Source organism: Enhydra lutris, unplaced genomic scaffold, assembly GCF_002288905.1.
Source record: "Enhydra lutris kenyoni isolate GAN:26980312 unplaced genomic scaffold, ASM228890v2 scaffoldscaffold12, whole genome shotgun sequence".
NCBI lineage: Eukaryota > Metazoa > Chordata > Mammalia > Carnivora > Mustelidae > Enhydra > Enhydra lutris.
Window position 1 is genome coordinate 6,742,561 of NW_019154096.1, and position 20,987 is coordinate 6,763,547.

The following is a 20,987-nucleotide window of genomic DNA, read 5'->3' on the forward strand; positions in this document are numbered from 1 at the left end:
GTGAGTACCAAGGGCTATCGTTAACATGGATAAAGTGGGGAGCACCTGGGTGGCTCAGTTATTAGCCATCTACCTTCGGCTCAGGTCATGATCCCAGGGTCCTGGGATCGAGCCCCGAGTCAGGTTTTCTGCTCAGCAGGAAGCCTGCTTCTCCCTCTGCCACTCCCCTGCTTGTGTTCCTTCTCTCGCTGTCTCTCCCTGTCAAATAAATAAATGAAATCTTTAAAAAAAAATAGATAAAGTGGGACCACAGACATAAGCTGGGGCTATCCCTGCCAGCTGGGTTGGACCGTCACCCCAGAGAGGCTGCTGAACCCTGGGTGGGGTTGACATTCTTCAGGCTCCAAGAAGTTCCGTCCAGGAGCTTACCTTCTTTAAAGCATGGTTTCTTGGCATCTCCCCTCCCCTTAGACAAAGTAACAATTGTGAAAAGTGAACAAGGCATATTCAATAGGAGAAAAGTGAGAGGGGGAGATGCAGAAGTGTTCTAGATTTCATTCCAGGCACATTTCCAGAAAAATAAGTGAATTATTTTTCACTTCTCTATGGGTTACTAATTTCTCTTCACTATTAGGTGAAGTTTAATGTTTTCTTTAACTTTCCTACAGAACGGAGGTGACCTGGGGATGCATAAAGTTTGCGTTCTCCCATAAATGAGCCTGTCTGTTCAAGGCATGTACTGCTGTCCCTATTAAACTCACATATTTTGCTTTCCGTATAAACACTGTACGAACTAGATGGCTTTTTAAAATGGGCATTTTGGGAACTATAGAATATTCTGTATCCATGTTTTTACTGAATGAAATTTTTAAAAAATGTTTCACTCTGTAAGTAAAGTGATAGGGCATGGGGGTCAGAAAATCTCATTTTTCTTATGGTTTTACTCATTGGCTTTGCTTTGTTCTAATGTTGGCAAATATAAACATATATCCTGGTGGGTACATTACATTTCTATGGCTATGTTCTTGCAAAGCCTGAAGCATTTTCAAGACATCACCAGAATGAAGTAAAATCTCAGCTTCAAATCTGATGATCATGTTAATGAAACATATAACTATTACCCATCAAGTAGGAATATTGATTTCCTACTTTCTCTTGTTTTCCAATAAGTACATTAAATTTTGCTATTAATATTTTCTTTTAAAAGTATTTATCACAGGGGCACCTGGGTGGCTCAGTGGGTTAAAGCCTCTGCCTTCAGCTCAGGTCATTGTCCCGGGGTCCTGGGATTGAGCCCTGGATCTGATCGGGCTCTCTGCTAGGCAGAGAGCCTGCTTCCCTTCCTCTCTCTGCCTGCCTCTCTGCCTACTTGTGATCTCTCTCTGTCAAATAAATAAATAAAATCTTTAAAAACAAACAAAAAAATTTATCACAAAGTTCACTTAAGGTGTCACCTTTGAAACTTAAGTTTCATCTTGGACAGATGCATCTACAATAGGTAAAAACGTATCCATAAGATATAAAAAGTACCGAATCTCCAGGTTAAGTTGTAGGTACATTTCATCTCCTGGGAATTTCTGTGTGAATGCAAGAAAGGGGATAAGAGATCATAGCCTCCTGTGTATCCTGGGACACATTCTTCACTTTTAGTTGTAAGTTACTTTTGCGAAATCTTGGATAGGCCTGGAGTTGGACAGCAATAATAGATTTTATCAAACTTTGTAGCTTTGGAAAGACAATTTACTCAAAATAACTTTCTTTACTAACCCTCATTCTTAAAAAGGCACCCTAGAGAATCCCCTGTCCTCCATGGATTCAAATCGTGACTCAGTTGTCCAAGGCAGAGCTATAAAACAGTCATTGAAAAATACAGTGAAAACAGCATAAATTGAAAATTATATTGAGGCAATATATATGAAAAGCTAATCTATGTGATCAGAGGAATGTGTATTTCTTAAAACTTTTGTATAAAACTAAAACTAACTTTCCAAGCAATTATTATCTATACATAGCTATACTGTGCTTTCCATCCACCATTAAAAAGTTAAGGAATTCTGGTTTGTTAGATATGTATTGAAGTCAGTATTTTCTTCACACGAGGTAGCTTTCTAGCAGCACTTTGGGTGTTTTTATCCAAACACAGTGTGGTTTGGCATGATACCAGGATTGGGCAGGAGTAGGAGGAGAAAACTAGCTATGTAGGGGAATGGTCACTTTGTTACAGCTAAAGGTGGTCTTCTAGCTACAGTAATGGGCTGGGAGAGAAGTATAGGAATTTGAGAACAGACAGCATTTTTACAGGTACGAAGATAGATGTCCAGTCTCACTGCTTGTCCATTTCTTCCTAAGTAACAGTGGTTGATTTTAATGTTCACTAAGCTGTTAATTACCGAAACTTAGAAACTCCATTCTAACTTGCTGGATGCTTCTAAATTTTTGATTTGGGTATTCTGTTATCACTTGGTTGGTTGACTCATTTTAAATTTCCTCTTTATATAAAGAGTTTTTTTTCCTAAGAAACAATGAAGTAACAAATAACAAAAAAATAGAGGTTGATGCGCAAGATATAATAGGTCATAAGTAGGTGCTAATTTCCAAAGTCTAAAAATATAAACATCAGGCAAAATAAACTTTTGGTTTTACACATGATTTTTAAAAATCCCATTTTTTAAAAGTTTCACACTCAGTATAGCTGTATCCTGAGTTGTAGAGCTGTGTAGTTGCCCTACAGTACTTAATTTGGGCAAAGTAAATACAGATGGCACAGTAGACACATTGATACTTTCTATGAATATGTTCTAATGGAATTCAAAGTATTCTCTAGATTTTAATAGAGTAAAACCACATCTACTCACTTGAATAAAATCAGTCCTTAGGAGGTAAATGTACAAATACTTGTGTTTCCCTAAGCAAGAAATGAGATGGTGTTCTGGGGGCAATTTTCTTGACACTTTGCCAGTTTTTGTATATTTAGGTTTCTGTTCTGAGCCTTTTAAAAAAATCATAATAATTTAATCTGGAATAAAGATTTTTCTCATAAAACATTCCTGTATTAACTAACTATTCATTCTGATTTACATTTAAAACTCTTCTGGATCAGACCTTCCATTTGGCATTGGCTAGACATTCAGAGCACTGTTTTCTATTTTCAAAGATTTTAAAGAACATGAAAATTTTTGCTCTTGGAATTTGGAATGCTTTTTTGGACTAAGTAGGAACTTGCCTGCCCCAATGTCATTACTATTTTTGAGTATAAAAGCAGGTCTGTAGGGGAACGTTGATTTGGACCTTAAGAATTGCTGACAGAGGAATTTTTTACTTTCTCATTTTTAGAATTAGTTTGGGCCAAGAGTTAGTTTGAAGCCAATATGAATTACATTCAAATCCCTACTTTTAATGAGATGAATATTTATAAAAATATGATTTGACTATCTGTTTTAACTTGGACAAATTTTATTTTTTGCATTTTTCTATTTAATGCAAGTAAAATAAATAAAGAAAACATTAGGGGAGAGCATTGAAATAGAAAGACTATAGCCATTCCCAAAGTTAGCTACACTCTGAAATCATCTAAGATCTTTAAACGCGGGGGCCAGGCTCCCGCCCCATGATATTCTCATGTAGTGGGGATTGGGCACCATTTTGGCATTCGTGGTCTGAAAGGCCCTTCCGGTGTTCCTAACGTGTAGCCAAGTTTGGGAACCACTGGCCTACGGACTATGAGGAACATGCAAAGCCAAAAGCACCAAGCCTTTCAGAGTGTGAGCTATAGCTTCGAGGCCTTTGATGTCTGATTGGAGTTAACAGAACTGAAAGGTTAGAGGGACTTTTCATTGTTACTGAAATTTAGCTGATTTTGACTGGAATCTGGGCTGATGTCAGATCACAGGATTCTGTTCAAGAGTTGACAAATTTTTCTGTCTTTGGGTTTATGTTTTCCTTTGAGTCCTATAAAATTGTACCAGGGCACAGGGATTTTTTTTTTTTTTAAACTGGAAATTTTGGTGCTGTATGTCTTAAGCTGCTAAAGAGACAGAAGCAGTGGTGATAGGTATTTGGAGTTCAGACCTCAATTATTTCTAATTTTGAGCAAAAAGTGGTCATTTACAAGTATGGCAAGAAAGTAATGCCTTCTGTTCCCTCTATCCCATTTTTTGTAGCTCTGGAATCCCCATGAGATGTTCCTGGCGAGAGGCCTAAAGATCTAGAGAAGTTGGGTCACAAACACCCTTGCTGGGTGTCTAAGAGTCCACTTCTAATCAGTAGTAGGATGTGTGTTTGTAAGGTTTTCTGTGTCCATTTCAAGACCAAAAGGCTCAGATATGATAGAGCCATCTGATACTCGTGGAAAGTGGAAGGAAGGGAAGGTAGATTTCTTGGCAGACTGACTGTGAGTGGGTTAGACAATCCAAGGCCAACCCCACACTAAGATAACTGTCTCTGAATGCTGGATGGTGGTCAGGGTGTGGCAAAAACACCAAAGAAATGAGAGTAGACCTTCACTTCTTTCCTTGAAATGACTTTTCAGCCCATTTGTGGAATAGGAAAAAGCATTCTAAGTGATATTCCTGTAGGTTGGGTGTACATTTTTATGGTATTTGACATGATCAAAATGAGACTGATGTGAAAATAAATCCAAGTGGACAAAGTCAAAATGTTTAAAGGGAGAAGAGTCCATTTTAAGTTGGGGTGCTTACTCTGTTGGGGGATGCTTCGGAAGGATAGGGGGGTCCAGGGAAGGAGAGGTGTGGGCTGATAAGTTTAATAAACACTGGGTCTGGACTAATTTTATTCTTATCTGCAACACATCACATGGATTTCCGAGGGGTCCCCGGGAGATGGAAAGGGCGGGGAGATGGACACCCAGGACAGATTGACGGGTTATTTTCAGATGGAAGTGATGCTGGCCCCATCAAACCTTGGGCTGTCTTTCACAGACTTGGGCCTGAGAACATACCCCATGTGGTGGGCAACAGGGAAAGCATTTCTATAAAATCATCCTCTCACCCTACCGCTGCCTGGTCATGACTTTGTGTATCACAGAAGGAACTGTGAGCTGGGGTTAAGGCTCTGGAGTTTGCTTGCCTCCCTTTGTTGCTCCTGACTGGCCGGGTCGGCTCAGCCCCTGAACACTTGCTGGTTAAAAACCCTCTCTTCTCGTTGTCAGGGAGCATAAACACACGCCCAATACCCTCAGGAACCTGGGAGAACCAACTTTTGGGGACAATGGCTCTTAAGCTTTCTGGTGGACAAGAGGCTTCTTGATACTTGATATCACCAGGAATATGTCCTCATGTCTTGATTCTACCATTAGCATAAGCTGAGCAGTCTCCAGAAAGGCATCTCTTTAGGAAAAGTAGGACTTGTGATCATATAAGGAAACTGAGCGAGAGGTTTATTTCTTCTGGATAGAGTTCTGTGTATTTCTTAACTTAAAGCTATCTTCAGAAGGTTCCATATCCATCCCCTCGGGCAGTCACTGCAAAAGTGGGGTAGACCTCATACGTTGTATATGCTGCCAAATCCTGTCCAAGGGTCACCGCTTGCTTGAGCTGGGCTGCGGACACGGGCACCGTTGCACTGGGGACAGCGTATCCTGGAGGAGGAGGTGGAGAAAACTTTATCAGAAGCCATGCACATTTGCTCCCTCCTGCTTTATTGTCTTCTCTTGGGAAGACCAAAAGTTAACCTCACTTAGAGCCAAAAGTTAAAATGTAGGTTTTTAAAAAGTGAATTCAGGGGACCTAATACCTAGACTCTTTGATTAGGGGACAGCATGCCTCAAAGTGAGGTCAGCTGCGTGTACCAGAACTGCTTCATGCTTAGAAAACTGGAAACCCTGGGGAGAGAGTCCAAGACATGGAAACTTAAGAGGATGCCAAGTTGGTTAAAGCTTGAGATTGAGAACTTTTGCAGAGGATCTCAGAGTTTATAATGGAGGGGAGGTGACTGACGGGTTGGCCGGGCTGAGGGGTGGGGCTCTGTGGGTCTGCTGCTGGACCCATGCCCCCCACCTAAATGAAATGTTAAAAACCATTGCTTTTACCGAAGACATATAAGGAGTGGGTAGACCAGTAGGAACAATTTGGAAAGTTTTAACGTGTTTCTGCATAGCACCATGCAAGCAAATACCTGGTCTGTTTTCATGTAGACCCAACCGTGAAGGGCCAGGACTTCTTGTTTCACCACCAAGCTGTAGGGCTTTGCATGGTAAGGAGGCCACCATGTGCGGTCACGTTAGGATCATGTGTGGCCGAGGGACATTCACTTTTAGAGAAAAGGGCATAACAGCTATTGTACAATAGCGATGTTTCCCTGGTAATGTTTAAGATCAAAATTAAGCTAATTCTGAGATAATCCAAAAAGTGTGAAGATGACAAGAAAAAGGGGAAAAATTTACTTAAGCAACCAATGGGGTCCTGATTTAAAACAACAAAACCATCCATTTGGATTATGTGCCATGGCAGTCATCCCAAGCCCAGACACACTGATTTCTTTCTGGTGGCTTCTCAGGAAGTGGTGGCAGGAAGCTGGCTGGACTATATTTTAAAAAATTAAATCCACTCGTTGGCTTGGGCACTTTGGCCAGTAATGTTGACTAACGCACTACTGAAGTTTGGTATGTTTTCCAAGGATGTGAGAAATGTGTTACCAATTACTTTCATGATTTTGGAAAGAGTATTTCTAAATAAGTGAGTAAGAAAGACCCACGTGCGAGAGTGTGTGTGTATGTGTGTGTGTGTCATGTGGATTTTATCTTTGGGAATTTTGAATTTTCTTTTTCAATTTGGCCACTTTCTTAAGAGCAAGAGTATTTGGACTTTAAACAGATTCTTCCCTTGGAACCTATTATTCTTTGCTTGACTCCACAGCAAAGTTTTAAGAGAGGCTCTCAAATTCTTAGGCACTCCCAGAACAACTCTCATGTCCTAAATATTTTCTACTTCTTGCAGGAGCAAACAGGAGAGAGGACAAGATCAAACATTCTTAGGTGAAAGCGAATCCTTTCCAATGTGCAAGCGAACTGTAACATTCTGACAGGGGCTCATTTATTTTTATAGTACATTAGTTAGCTGTCTTTGGGGAGCAGCTTTCCATGAGACAGGGATTCAACCTTCTCCAGGAACCGAGAGACCCTGGCATAGGTCCCCAGTAGACGGACATGTCAACACCACATTCTGTGGAAAGCAAGCCTGGGACTGATGGCCCCAGTCCAGCCCAGGGGACCTGCCCTCTGTGGTGGCAGCTGTTGCCTTGGTAACCTCCTGGGGGCGCACGACCCATCCTCCCTATGTTCTCTGGAACAAAGCTGGAATTGAGGTCGTGTTCATGTGTGAAACGTGTTTAGTTGCCAGGATGGAAAGCATATTTGCAGTTTTTGAGAAACAAAAGAAAGTGAGAGTGAGCCCAGGTATTACAGATGAGAGGAATACAGCAGTTCTCATGCCTGAACGTGACCAGCACATGACAGAATGGACTGAAAGAAACGCCCTGTGTCTGGGTCCAGCCAGATCTTTGAATTCGTCTTAAGGGAGGTCCGTTGACATAGTGACAAGTTGAAGTGACCAATGTCTTCAAAAGAAATGAACTTTGGTTGCTAAAAAAGAATGGGATTATTCAAGCTAACTGCTAAGGAAGGATCTACAAAACAAATTTCTTATCTGGTCACTTTTAATCTCTAGAGGGTTCATTTTTTAAATTATTAGCATTTGTTGTAGGTACATAACAAATGGGGAAAAGCCTTTTAAATAGGACCCTGAAGGCATGCCGATCTACAGAGAGGCTTTATTCTGAACAAACAGCATAGGCTCCAGTCCAAAATTATAGGACAGATAAATGAAAGCTGATTATCTACATACTGAAAGGTTCTTGCTAGCTCTCCGTCTCTCTCATACTCACAGTTTTTGACTTAAAACAATTTAAGAAATGCGTGATCTAGGGTGCCTGGGTGGTTCAGTCGTTGGGCGTCTGCCTTCAGCTCAGGTTATGATCCCAGAGTGCCGGGATCCAGTCCCACACTGGGCTCCCTGTTCAGCAGGGGGTCTGCTTCTCCCTCTGGCCCTCATCCCACTTGTGCTTGCTCTCTCTCTCTCTCTCTCAAATAAATAAATAAAATCTTAAAAAAAAAAAAAAAAGAAAAATGTGATCTACACATTGCTTTCGGAAAGCAAAGCAATAAAAGTCAGGTTGAGTCAAATATTCGAGTTCCAGGACTCCTTAAAAGCCAGTTGACTTGGCCCCTTTCCTTCATCATTCCTGTCCTGGGTTCCATCCGCTGTACCCAGCCATTACGCTACAGCCTACTCCTTGCAGCGTCAGACTATTCCTGGCGTAATTAACTACGCTGAGCTTTTAGGGAAATGCCTGGCAGGCAGATAAACAACTATTGCTAGGGAGTTCCGAGTTCTCTGAACGAGAAAGTCAAAACCCCACCCATCCAGGGACAGAAACTGGTTCTTTCAAGGTCACGCAGCTGGCTAGACCCCTCTTCTACTCCCCGCTCACTCTTAGCTCCTACCTTGATGGTTCCTGCATCTGCCCCGTGTGTTTGGTCACAGAATGTGTAACCGGATTTATTGTGGTTGAGTTAAAAAAAAAAAACTCTCAGAGTTCAGGGTACCGGGGTGGGGGGGCTGTTTCTCAAACACCCCGGGCAGGGTGCCATGTTCCCCACCTGGGAAGGCGGTGGCGGCAGCCGCCGCGGTGGGGGCATCGGCCGCGTCGGTGGGAATGCCCAGCGTCTGCAGGGTGTACTCGGCCGCGTAGGTCCTTGCTTCATCCACGTAAGCACTGAGCTTCGGAGGCGTGAAGGGGTGGCTGCAAGGCAGAGTCAGGCGTTACCTTTGAGGTGCTGAGATGGGACAAAACCCAAGTCGCTGTTCGCGGGCTAAGAGCTGCAGATGATGGAATTTTATCCGCGTGGTTTTCATTCTCTTTGCATTGAAGACCTCTACAGGTGTATGCGCGGACGACAGCGGGGGCTGAGAGGACATTCCTGGAGCACACCTGGAACTCACCACATGGCTTTTCTAAGGTACACGTGAAACAGGATGGTTTCTAAAACGTGTACCCAGTCAGGCTCCAGGCGGCAATACTCACCCACAGAGAGGACTTTGATCCAAAATGTAAGTGACCTCGCATAGGCTGTGGTCATGGATAAAATGGCAATTTCATATGGTTCAATCTAAATACTACGCAGATAAAAGAATGGACTCTAGTTCCGATTCCTGTTGCATTTTATGTCTGCACTTTTTTACTGGTTGCTTACACTGCACAGTCTATATTGTGTGAAATTCAGGGCCTCTGAGATGTCAGACGCCCCTGGGCACGTACGTCCCAACTACACATCTCAGCGTTTGTGTTTAATGAAACACGAGCAAGCAGTAGACCCAAGTGTTTTGCTTATTGGGGTAGTGATAAAATACACTTGATCTACAAGAGACTCTTATTCTAAAAAGCGTTAAAGATTAGGAATTTGGAGATGTTACCCACATTGCAGGATTCTGGCTGGCCAGGGCAGGAATGGTTATTTTGTATAAGAAAAGTTGTCTTTGATCTTGTCCAATGGCCGAGTGCAGCTGATACACTGGTTGTCCCCAGTTGTTTTTCTGACAAACTTCTTCTAATATCTACGAGAGTGAAAAAAAAAAAAAAGTGATTTCCCTTTCAAATGTCACATTTGCATGATTTCTCCAGCTTTCAGGGTTTTAAACTCTAATCTTCAGCATTTAAGCTAATGTTAAGAAAATAGAAAATGCCACAGGGTTTAATGACTCATAAAATTTAAGATGAACTCAACTTGAACTCCATTTAAAATGTTATGTCGATTAATTCACAAAAATCATTTTCACACCATTTATTCTAATATGTTTTTAGTTGAGTTCATTAGCTATAACTTTTTTTACCAATAGTTTAACTTTACGATTTGTTTGATGAATTTATTCCATTAAAAACAGTGGACATTTCAAGCACTTCCGTGGCTGCATTTCCTCATGACTACCGTCAATCCTTCTATTTATAATGTTTTACAGAAAATAACCTAAGAATATACTTACTTCATGTCGTTTGTCATAGGGTTTTAACTTCACATTTTCATAAAAAATTGAGTTAAAAAGTTTAATGGTTATTAGTTACTGGTGAGCATTAATAGTTGGATGTGGACCGCTGCAATGTCTTTATTTGGCAAAATACCACTTCTGGCTGTTTTCACAAAGATCTGAGTTTTAGAATCTTCCTGCATGCTTTTTTCTGCCTTTTTCACTACTCCAAGCTGAATCTTGTCTCAAGGCACCCATTTTTTTTTTTTTTCATCCCGCAGTCATTTTCAGTGACCCACCAGCCCCAGTGCTCCCATGAGTCAGCAGGTTCAGGAAACTGAAAATCAGGGCCTAACTGTGAAAGGAATAAGACTTGGGGACAGAACAGTGCCCCGGGCTGACTCCATGGAACTTCTTATCTCATTGGTTCTGACACGAATCCAGCTGCAATCACAGGCATTTTCCAGATTATTAAATTTGTAGATTGCTCTTATATCCTCTGATGACTTTTGCTTGTTACGACTCTTGGCTCTGTAGCGTCTCTTGTTGTCTACAAAATCTTCCCAGAGGGTCCTGGGCACCAGTAGACTGCTTTAGCTGGCAGACATTCTGCCTGCCTCTTTGAGCCTGTCGTGCAAACACGTGCACAGAGAGTATGGACTCTAACTCCTGACTCTGTTGGGCACACCTGGTCTCCTGGCTCTTGTCTGATGACCTTGACCCCGCCATGGGGTTGTTAAAGCTCTATCCGTGTTTGTTTGCAGTGGCATCACCTGAAATTTCTAAGCCGTCCTTGTAGAGATTCAGAGACTAAATAAAGAACTTTCATTAGTTAGTTGGGAGAGGTGGTTCCTTACATATCCCTATAAACCATGACCAATTTCCTTTTTTTTTTAAAATTTTTAATTTTTTATTAATATATAATATATTATTAGCCCCAGGGGTACAGGTCTGTGAATCGTCAGGCTTACACACTTCACACCACTCACTATAGCATATACCCTCCCCAATGTCTATAAGCCAACTGCCCTCTCCCTGCCCCCTCCCCCTGGCAACCCTCAGTTTGTTTTGAGTCTCTTATGGTTTATCTCCCTCCTGATCCCATCTTGTTTCATTTTTTCCTTCTCTACCTCCCAAACCCCCCATGTTGCCTCTCAAATTCCTCATATTAGGGAGATCATATGATGATTGTCTTTCTCTGATTGACTTATTTCGTTCAGCATAATACCATCTAGTTCCATCCATGTCATTGCAAATGGCAAGACTTCATTTCTTTTGATGGCTGCGTAGTTTTCCACTGTGTATATATACCACATCATCTTTATCCATTCATCTGTTGATGGACATCTAGGTTCTTTCCATAGTTTGGCTATTGTAGACATTGCTGCTATAAACATTCGGGTGCACGTGCCCCTTCGGATCACTACGTTTGTATCTTTAGGGTAAATACCCAGTAGTGCAATTGCTGGGTCATAGGGTAGTTCTATTTTCAACATTTTGAGGAACCTCCATGCAGTTTTCCAGAGTGGTTGCACCAGCTTGCATTCCCACCAACAGTGTAGGAGGGTTCCCCTTTCTCCGCATCCTCACCAGCATCTATCATTTCCTGACTTGTTAATTTTAGCCATTCTGACTGGTGTGAGGTGATATCTCATTGTGGTTTTGATTTGTATTTCCCTGATGCTGAGTGATGTGGAGCAATTTTTCATGTGTCTGTTGGCCATCTGGATGTCTTCTTTGCAGAAATGTCTGTTCATGTCTTCTGCCCATTTCTTGATTGGGTTATTTGTTCTTTGGGTGTTGAGTTTGCTAAGTTCTTTATAGATTTTGGACACTAGTCCTTTATCTGATATGTCGTTTGCAAATATCTTCTCCCATTCTGTCAGTTGTCTTTTGGTTTGTTAACTGTTTCCTTTGCTGTGCAAAAGCTTTTGATCTTGATAAAATCCCAATAGTTCATTTTTGCCCTTACTTCCCTTGCCTTTGGCGATGTAACTAGGAAGATGTTGTTGCGGCTGCGGTCAAAGAGGTTGCTGCCTGTGTTCTCCTCAAGGATTTTGATGGATTCCTTTCTCACATTGAGGTCCTTCATCCATTTTGAGTCTATTTTCCTGTGTGGTATAAGGAAATGGTCCAATTTCATTTTTCTGCATGTGGCTATCCAATTTTCCCAACACCATTTATTGAAGAGGCTGTCTTTTTTCCATTGGACATTCTTTCCTGCTTTGTCAAAGATGATTGGCCATAGAGTTGAGGGTCTATTTCTGGGCTCTCTATTCTGTTCCATTGATCTATGTGTCTGTTTTTGTGCCAGTACCATGCTGTCTTGATGATGACAGCTTTGGAATAGATCTTGAAGTCCGGAATTGTGATGCCACCAACTTTGGCTTTCTTTTTCAATATTCCTTTGGCTATTCGAGGTCTTTTCTGGTTCCATATAAATTTTAGGATTATTTGTTCCATTTCTTTGAAAAAAAATGGATGGTATTTTGATAGGAATTGCATTAAATGTGTAGATTGCTTTAGGCAGCATAGACATTTTCACAATGTTTATTCTTCCAATCCAGGAGCATGGAACATTTTTCCATTTCTTTGTGTCTTCCTCAATTTCTTTCATGAGTACTTTATAGTTTTCTGAGTATAGATTCTTAGCCTCTTTGGTTAGGTTTATTCCTAGGTATCTTATAGTTTTGGGTGCAATTGTAGATGGGATTGACTCCTTAATTTCTCTTTCTTCTGGCTTGTTGTTGGTGTAGAGAAATGCAACTGATTTCTGTGCATTGATTTTATATCCTGACACTTTACTGAATTCCTGTACAAGTTCTAGCACTTTTGGAGTGGAGTCTTTTGGGTTTTCCACATATAGTATCATATCATCTGCGAAGAGTGTTAGTTTGACTTCTTCTTTGCCGATTTGGATGCCTTTAATTTCCCTTTGTTGTCTGATTGCTGAGGCTAGGACTTCTAGTACTATGTTGAATAGCAGTGGTGATAACGGACATCCCTGCCGTGTTCCTGACCTTAGCGGAAAAGCTTTCAGTTTTTCTCCATTGAGAATGATATTTGCGGTGGGTTTTTCATAGATGGCTTTGATAATATGGAGGTATGTGCCCTCTATCCCTACATTTTGAAGAGTTTTGATCAGGAAGGGATGCTGTACTTTGTCAAATGCTTTTTCAGCATCTAGTGAGAGGATCATATGGTTCTTGTTCTTTCTTTTATTAATGTGTTGCATCACATTGATTGATTTGCAGATGTTGAACCAACCTTGCAGCCCTGGAATAAATCCCACTTGGTCATGGTGAATAATCCTTTTAATGTCCTGTTGAATCCTATTGGCTAGTATTTTGGTGAGAATTTTCGCATCTGTGTTCATCAAGGATATTGGTCTGTAGTTCTCTTTTTTGATGGGATCCTTGTCTGGTTTTGGGATCAAGGTGATGCTGGCCTCATAAAATGAGTTTGGAAGTTTTCCTTCCATTTCTATTTTTTGGAACAGTTTCAGGAGAATAGGAATTAGTTCTTCTTTAAATGTGTGGTAGAATTTCCCTGGGAAGCCATCTGGTCCTGGGCTTTTGTTTGTTTGGAGATTTTTGATGACTGTTTCAATCTCCTTACTGGTTATGGGTCTGTTCAGGCTTTCTCTTTCTTTCTGGTTCAGTTGTGGTAGTTTATAGGTCCCTAGGAATGCATCCATTTCTTCCAGATTGTCAAATTTGTTGGCGTAGAGTTGCTCATAGTATGTTCTTATAATTGTCTGTATTTCTTTGGTGTTAGTTGTGATCTCTCCTCTTTCATTCATGATTTTATTTATTTGGGTCCTTTCTTTTTTCTTTTTGATAAATCTGGCCAGGGGTTTATCGATCTTATTAATTCTTTCAAAGAACCAGCTCCTAGTTTCGTTGATTTGTTCTATTGTTTTTTTGGTTTCTATTTCATTGATTTCTGCTCTGATCTTTATGATTTCTCTTCTCCTGCTGGGTTTAGGGTTTCTTTCTTGTTCTTTCTCCAGCTCCTTTAGGTGTAGGGTTAGGTTGTGTACCTGAGACCTTGCTTGTTTCTTGAGAAAGGCTTGTACCACTATGTATTTTCCTCTCAGGACTGCCTTTGTTGTGTCCCACAGATTTTGAACCGTTGTGTTTTCATTATCATTTGTTTCCATGAATTTTTTCAATTCTTCTTTACTTTCCTGGTTGACCCATTCATTCTTTAGAGGGATGCTGTTTAGTCTCCATGTATTTGGGTTCTCTCCAAATTTCCTCTTGTGATTGAGTTCTAGCTTCAGAGCATTGTGGTCTGAAAATATGCAGGGAATGATCCCAATCTTTTGATACCGGTTGAGACCTGATTTAGGACCGAGGGTGTGATCTATTCTGGAGAATGTTCCATGTGCACTAGAGAAGAATGTGTATTCTGTTGATTTGGGATGAAATGTTCTGAATATATCTGTGATGTCCATCTGGTCCAGTGTGTCATTCAAGGCCTTTATTTCCTTGTTGATCTTTTGCTTGGATGATCTGTCCATTTCAGAGAGAGGAGTGTTAAAGTCCCCTACTATTATTGTATTATTGTCAATGTGTTTCTTTGATTTTGTTATTAATTGGTTTATATAGTTGGCTGCTCCCACGTTAGGGGCATAGAAATTTGAATTGTTAGATCTTCTTGTTGGACAGATCCTTTGAGTATGATATAGTGTCCTTCCTCATCTCTTATTATAGTCTTTGGCTTAAAATCTAATTGATATGATATAAAGATTGCCACTCCTGCTTTCTTCTGATGTCCATTAGCATGGTAAATTGTTTTCCACCCCCTCATTTTAAATCTGGAGGTGTCTTCGGGTTTAAAATGAGTTTCTTGTAGGCAACATATAGATGGCTTTTGTTTTTTTTTTTTTATCCATTCTAATGCCCTGTGTCTTTTGATTGGGGCATTTATCCCATTAACAGTCAGGGTAACTATTGAGAGATATGAATTTAGTGCCATTGTATTGCCTGTAAGGTGACTGTTACTGTATATTGTCTCTGTTCCTTTCTGATCTACTACTTTTAGGGTCTCTCTTTGCTTAGAGGACCCCTTTCAATATTTCCTGTAGAGCTGGTTTGGTGTTTGCAAATTCTTTCAGTTTTTGTTTGTCCTGGAAGCTTTTAATCTCTCCTATTTTCAATGATAGCCTAGCTGGATATAGTATTCTTGGCTGCATGTTTTTCTTGTTTAGTACTCTGAATATATCATGCCAGCTCTTTCTGGCCTGCCAGGTCTCTGTGGATAAGTCTGCTGCCAATCTAATATTTTTACCACTGTATGTTACAGACTTCTTTTCCCGGGCTGCTTTCAGGATTTTCTCTTTGTCACTAAGACTTGTAAATTTTAGTATTAGGTGAGGGGGTGTGGACCTATTCTTATTGATTTTGAGGGGGGTTCTCTGCACCTCCTGGATTTTGATGCTTGTTCCCTTTGCCATATTGGGGAAATTCTCTCCAATAATTCTCTCCAATATACATTCTGCTCCTCTCTCTCTTTCTTCTTCTTCTGGAATCCCAATATTCTAATGTTGTTTCGTCTTATGATGTCACTTATCTCTCGAATTCTGCCCTCGTGGTCCAGTAGCTGTTTGTTCCTCTTTTGCTCAGCTTCTTTATTCTCTGTCATTTGGTCTTCTATATCGCTAATTCTTTGTTCTGCCTCATTTATCCTAGCAGCGAGAGCCTCCATTTTTGATTGCACCTCATTAATAGCTTTTTTGATTTCAACTTGTTTTGATTTTAGTTCTTTTATTTCTCCAGGAAGGGCTTTTGTATCTCCTGAGAGGGTTTCTCTAATATCTTCCATGCCTTTTTCGAGCCTGGCTAGAACCTTGAGAATCGTCATTCTGAGCTCTAGATCTGACATATTACCAATGTCTGTATTGATTAGGTCCCTAGCCTTCGGTACTGCCTCTTGTTCTTTTTTTTGTGGTGAATTTTTCCGCCTTGTCATTTTGTCCAGATAAGAGTATATGAAGGAGCAAGTAAAATACTAAAACGGTGGCAAAGACCCCAGGAAAATATGCTTTAACCAAATCAGAAGAGATCCCAAATCGTGAGAGGGGAGCGAGGGGATAAAAAGAGGTTCAATAAGAAAAAAAAAAAAAAAGAATAAAGAAAAAATATAAAAAAGAAAAAAAATGTATATATTAGGTAATCTAGTTAAAACACCTTAAAAAAAAGAAAAGGGTAAAAGTTAAAAAAAATTTGGCAGAAGAAGAGAGAAAAAAAATTGAAAAAGAAAAAAAAAATTATTAACTGCAAGACTAAAGAATCATGGGGAGAAAGCCATGAGTTCTATGCTTTGCTTTCTCCTCCTCTGAAATTCCGCTGCTCTCCTTGGTATTGAAACTGCACTCCTTGGTAGGTGAACTTGGTCCTGGCTGGATTTCTTATTGATCTTCTGGGGGAGGGGCCTGTTGTAGTGATTCTCAAGTGTCTTTGCCCCAGGCGGAATTGCACCGGCGTTATCAGGGGCCCGGCTGAGTAATCCGCTCGGGTTTGCTTTCAGGAGCTTTTGTTCCCTGAGCGCTTTCCGTAGAGTTCTGGAGGATGGGAGTGAAGATGGCGGCCTCCCAGTCTCCAGCCTGGAGGAGCCGAGAGCTCGGGGCCCCACTCCTCAGTGCGCCCTCAGAGAACATCACCCAATTACTCCCGTCTCCCTGGCCTCTGGCCACGCTCTGAGCTCACCGAGCCTGCGACCAGTTCAAGGTAACCCCGAGCTGAGAGCTCACTCCTAGGCTCTGTCTCTGTAGCTGGCTTCTGCATTTTAATACCTGCAAGCTCTGTGACACTCAGACCCTCCCGATCCTTCTGTGACCCTGCCGGACCTAAGGCCACGCTGACCCCGCTTGGGCTTCACCCCGGTTTAGCCTCTGGAGCGATGTCCCTCAGCGGAACAGACTTTTAAAAGTCCTGATTTTGTGTTCCGTTGCTCCGCTGCCTGCCGGGAGCCGGCCCCTCCCCCCGCAGTCTGTCTTCCCGTTGCTTTGGATTCACTTCTCCGCCAGTCCTACCTTTCAGAAAGTGGTTGATTTTCTGTTTCTAGAATTGCTGTTCTTCTCTTTGATCTCCCGTTGGATTTGTAGGTGTTTGCAATCTTTAGATAAGCTATCTAGCTGATCTCCTGCTACCTGAAGTAGTCTCAGCCTGCAACTTCTCCGCCATCTTGACTCCTCCCAATAGATGGTTTTTGATCAAAGAAATGAGTGCTGTGTGCCACTCTACTAGGCATCCTTATTTTTAATTGACTGGGTAGGGTTAGCAGAAACCTTAGATGAACTAATCTGTATGTACAAGATCCCGATTGATCCTACAAAAATAATAGGATGAGCTTTTAGAAAACCATGCTTTCTGCTTGATCACAATCAGAAGGCTACTTCCGTGCATTTGGGGCTTACCCCTTTGGGGCTGGAGTAAGGATGTTTCCTTTGGGATCCCCTAACTGTATCTCTGAACAACTGGCATCGGTTCCTCAGCCAGTGTCTCTACAGAGAGCCTGGCATAGACTGCACAGCCCCAGGCAACAGGCTCAGGGTTCACATAGATCCTGTTTTGTTTTATTTTTAACCCTGTTATTCACTTTCCACCCTGGAACAGCTTTTATAACTTCTAATTTTCCAATAATAAAAACCACAGCCTCATGTGGAAACATGGAAACTCGGGGCTGTGGAATGAAAGCATTACAAAGTCACCATCATGTCCTTCCCCAGACAAAATCCTTGTGGGAGACCTAATGGGATATGACCGATGGCATCTTATCGTTAATACAAGTCACAACATCACCAGGGGTGGTATGATGTTTTCTCTCACACAGTGTTTCCCATAGAAGATGTCCTAAGTGTCCTATTCATTTCCTGTCATGATACTCCCCATTAGCCAACTCCTACAGAGCAGGTGTTTATTTTGAAATAGGGTCTTTGCTTCATTTTATTTTCATTTAAGATATCAGTTGAAAATTCTTAATAGCTCTCAGAATCCTCACATTCCATTTTGTTCAGATTATTTAGGAAATAGAAGAAAGCCTGTGATGGAACAGTGGCCCTCAAGGGGCAGCATTCTCTCACTGTATGTTATGCTGATTGGCCACTTGACCTCTTTAACCCAACCAAACCAAACAATAGCCCAAGGAGGGATCAAGTCAGATCATTTGATGAAAGGCAAATGTGGATGGTCTTTGGCCCAACAGAAGGAAACTTATCTCTGGAATAACATTACCTACCTGGGGAGCAAGTTTAATTCCTTGGGGTTTTAAAGTGACAGGATTCATTGGGGTGAGCTCCATTCCAGGTAACATGTCATAGAGTTTGTCTTCTCTCTTGTCTCCCTTGACCTGGTATCCACGACCCAGGCCTGTATAGGCCAAATAGCCCCGGCCGGCCAGTCCTCTCACTCCCGCGGCCCCTACAGGTACATTCATGTAAATTTCTAGGAATGTAAGAAGGCATTAAACTGAATCAAACCACCAGAAGATCACCCTGAATCTTACTGTAATGGAAAAGTTAGCCCAAGTCACATTGATCATTGCCCTCAAGATGCATAGAAAACTCTAGGATTCTAATGTAATGAAACTCAATATAGAGTTCATAGTAAGTGTCTTGGTTTTTGTTTTTGTTTTTTAAATCTGTGGAAGAAAGCCATATTGTCAAAGCTACTGATAAATACATGAGCAACTTTAAAACTTTGGCCCAGAGAAAAAAATTGTAATTTCTATCTTCACTTGACCTTTTGTTGACATTTCTCTATAGACTAATAAATGTTGGGAAGGTATTTAAACATCCCAGCATGGTATGACCACATGTATTAAAATAAGTCTTGCATTTTTTATCATTGATCAGTAGATCAGAAATGAATTCTAGCTTCCCCAATAATCCCAACCCCAATGATCGGTTGGGAAACATTGACCATTTAGAAACCATGTTTATTGGTTCACTATTTTCTGTTTTATGTTTGGACAATTTGAGGCTTTTATTTCCACTGAGTTTCATTAGTAGATTCCTTTTGATTTTTTGTTTTGCCATGTTACTACTTTGATTTCCTATTGGTGGTGTAAAGTGATAAAAAATTTAAATTGATTACCCTTCATCCATGAATATCATTCTTTGATTCCTTTCTTGTTATAAGATGTTTTTCCCCTTAGAGTGAAAAATTTTTTTTTCCTACATTACAACTGGTTGACAATTTATATTTAATGTATGGATTATTTAACAATATGATTTCAGATTATAAATGCACAATACTTCAATGCCATAATTTGTTATCACATAGAGAAATATCCTGGAGGAAAACCTGATGATTATAATTTTGGGTGGAGTGATTTTATTATGATTATGGAACTTTTAAGGCTGTTGAAGACTAGAGCTTCTAGGATGGTCAATTCAGTTTTCCTGAAAAATAGCAAAACACAGTAAGATAATTGTTTTCACAGTTATCTGGATATGCCCTTTTGCTTCTAAGTAAAACCCAAGGATAGAGTTAAATACAACTCATTGCCAAATTGCCCAGAATGGTGTCCTATTTGGAAGATAGAACTGGCATTATTTTGGCATTAACTCTATCCTAGCAGAACCATTCAGAAGGATCCCATTAGGCAGAGACAAGGTAGTTTATTCAAAATAAAAATGCTTTCCTTAATGTCTATATTATTTGAACTGAGCCCAGAGAACTGGGTGAACACTTGGAATTTCTGTAGGTTTATATAGGAAAGATTTATTGTTTGGTAGTCAGTCTTTCTTCTATTTGGACTTTACTATTTAGTTCCCCATATCCTGGAGAAATAGGTTGATTTTCTTGACAGTGTGGCCTTTTAGAAGGCACAGCATGTATTTCTGGGGCGAGGTCAGCTGAAAGTATCTCTTATATCTGTTAGAATACGTATGATATTTTGTGATTATGTATGAATTTGATGCCACTGAGTTACACTCAAATATACATGTGCCTTGACCTGTTTTTTGCTATTTGAGATAATTGGTTTCCATTGGACCATCCTGCTTTCACTTGGGTTTTCTAATGAGTCCCATATGACTGCAGTATGGTGGTCCAGTGATAAGGGAGAAGCTAACTACTTAGTCTGCACAAATTTTATGGGCCCAGACAACGATCAAATGTATGCATTAGACCCATTTGTGCTATGTTCTGACCAAGTTTTTTCAATAACCAGTTGTAATGTGAAAAAAGATTTTTATGGAAGGACAACTACTGATATAATAATTCTTGATTTTTCATAAATGATTTCCCAGTCCTTTTCTCCCAGTGGGTCCATCCCATTTGTCTAAGGCTGTGGCAATACACATCATTTGAAATTGTAGAGTTATTCTAGAGCAAGAATTGATGAGCATTACCTCTAACAGAAGGGGCTCGGATAATGGCCCTGTTGCCAAGGTGTCCTTTGGTGGCTGGGAAATGAAGGCCGGGGATTGCTGTATAGGCCTGAGGAGCATAGAAGACAGGAGCTCCAAGGTAGGTTGTGGTGGGATCATAAACATGGCCCAGAGAGTAAGTGTACTCTCCTTGCAGCATGGTGCCTCTTCCACCCGTGCCTCGGGTGTACCTAACGTAACTGTCTTTATCCACTGGTTTGGCTAGCGTCACTTCAATGGGGGACCCATCCAGCACCTGTCGTAGAGAACAAAGAAGAAGGAATATGGGAAGATATAAAGACAGCCAACTGTGCCTGAGCCCTGGTCTCTTGGGTGTTAGTCAATTTGATGGTCTGGTCACGGTCTCACTTATACATATCTTGTCTCTTCATGGGTTCATGTTCATGTGCCAGTTGAGTTTTCCTGAGTGGTTTTGTTGGAAAATTGCATATAATATGTGACAGTTTTGATGGGAACAAACTGGGCACCGAACCCTGACATTCAGGTTGTAAATTATGTGATACAGTCCCTGTGACAGAGAATTATGTGAAAGTTTTATGTGATATATGTTTTAAGTTACATATTACATAATTTTAAGAAATTTTAGGTTAATAATGGGTGGAATATAA

General features: G+C 40.8%; 1 protein-coding gene across 1 annotated transcript in view; it reads right to left on the bottom strand.

The window, feature by feature from the left end:
* Nucleotides 1-5,301: 5,301 nt before the first annotated feature.
* LOC111145083 (APOBEC1 complementation factor) overlaps nucleotides 5,302-20,987 on the bottom strand; it is an 81,472-nt gene continuing 65,786 nt past the window's right edge. Inside the window, exons 8-12 of the mRNA XM_022499712.1 lie at nucleotides 20,341-20,614; nucleotides 18,222-18,427; nucleotides 9,433-9,569; nucleotides 8,615-8,757; nucleotides 5,302-5,536 (exon numbers count right to left, since the gene is read on the bottom strand). Of these exons, the coding sequence (XP_022355420.1) occupies nucleotides 5,385-5,536; nucleotides 8,615-8,757; nucleotides 9,433-9,569; nucleotides 18,222-18,427; nucleotides 20,341-20,614 (912 nt within the window). The 3' untranslated portion in view covers nucleotides 5,302-5,384. The remainder of the gene's footprint in view (nucleotides 5,537-8,614; nucleotides 8,758-9,432; nucleotides 9,570-18,221; nucleotides 18,428-20,340; nucleotides 20,615-20,987) is intronic.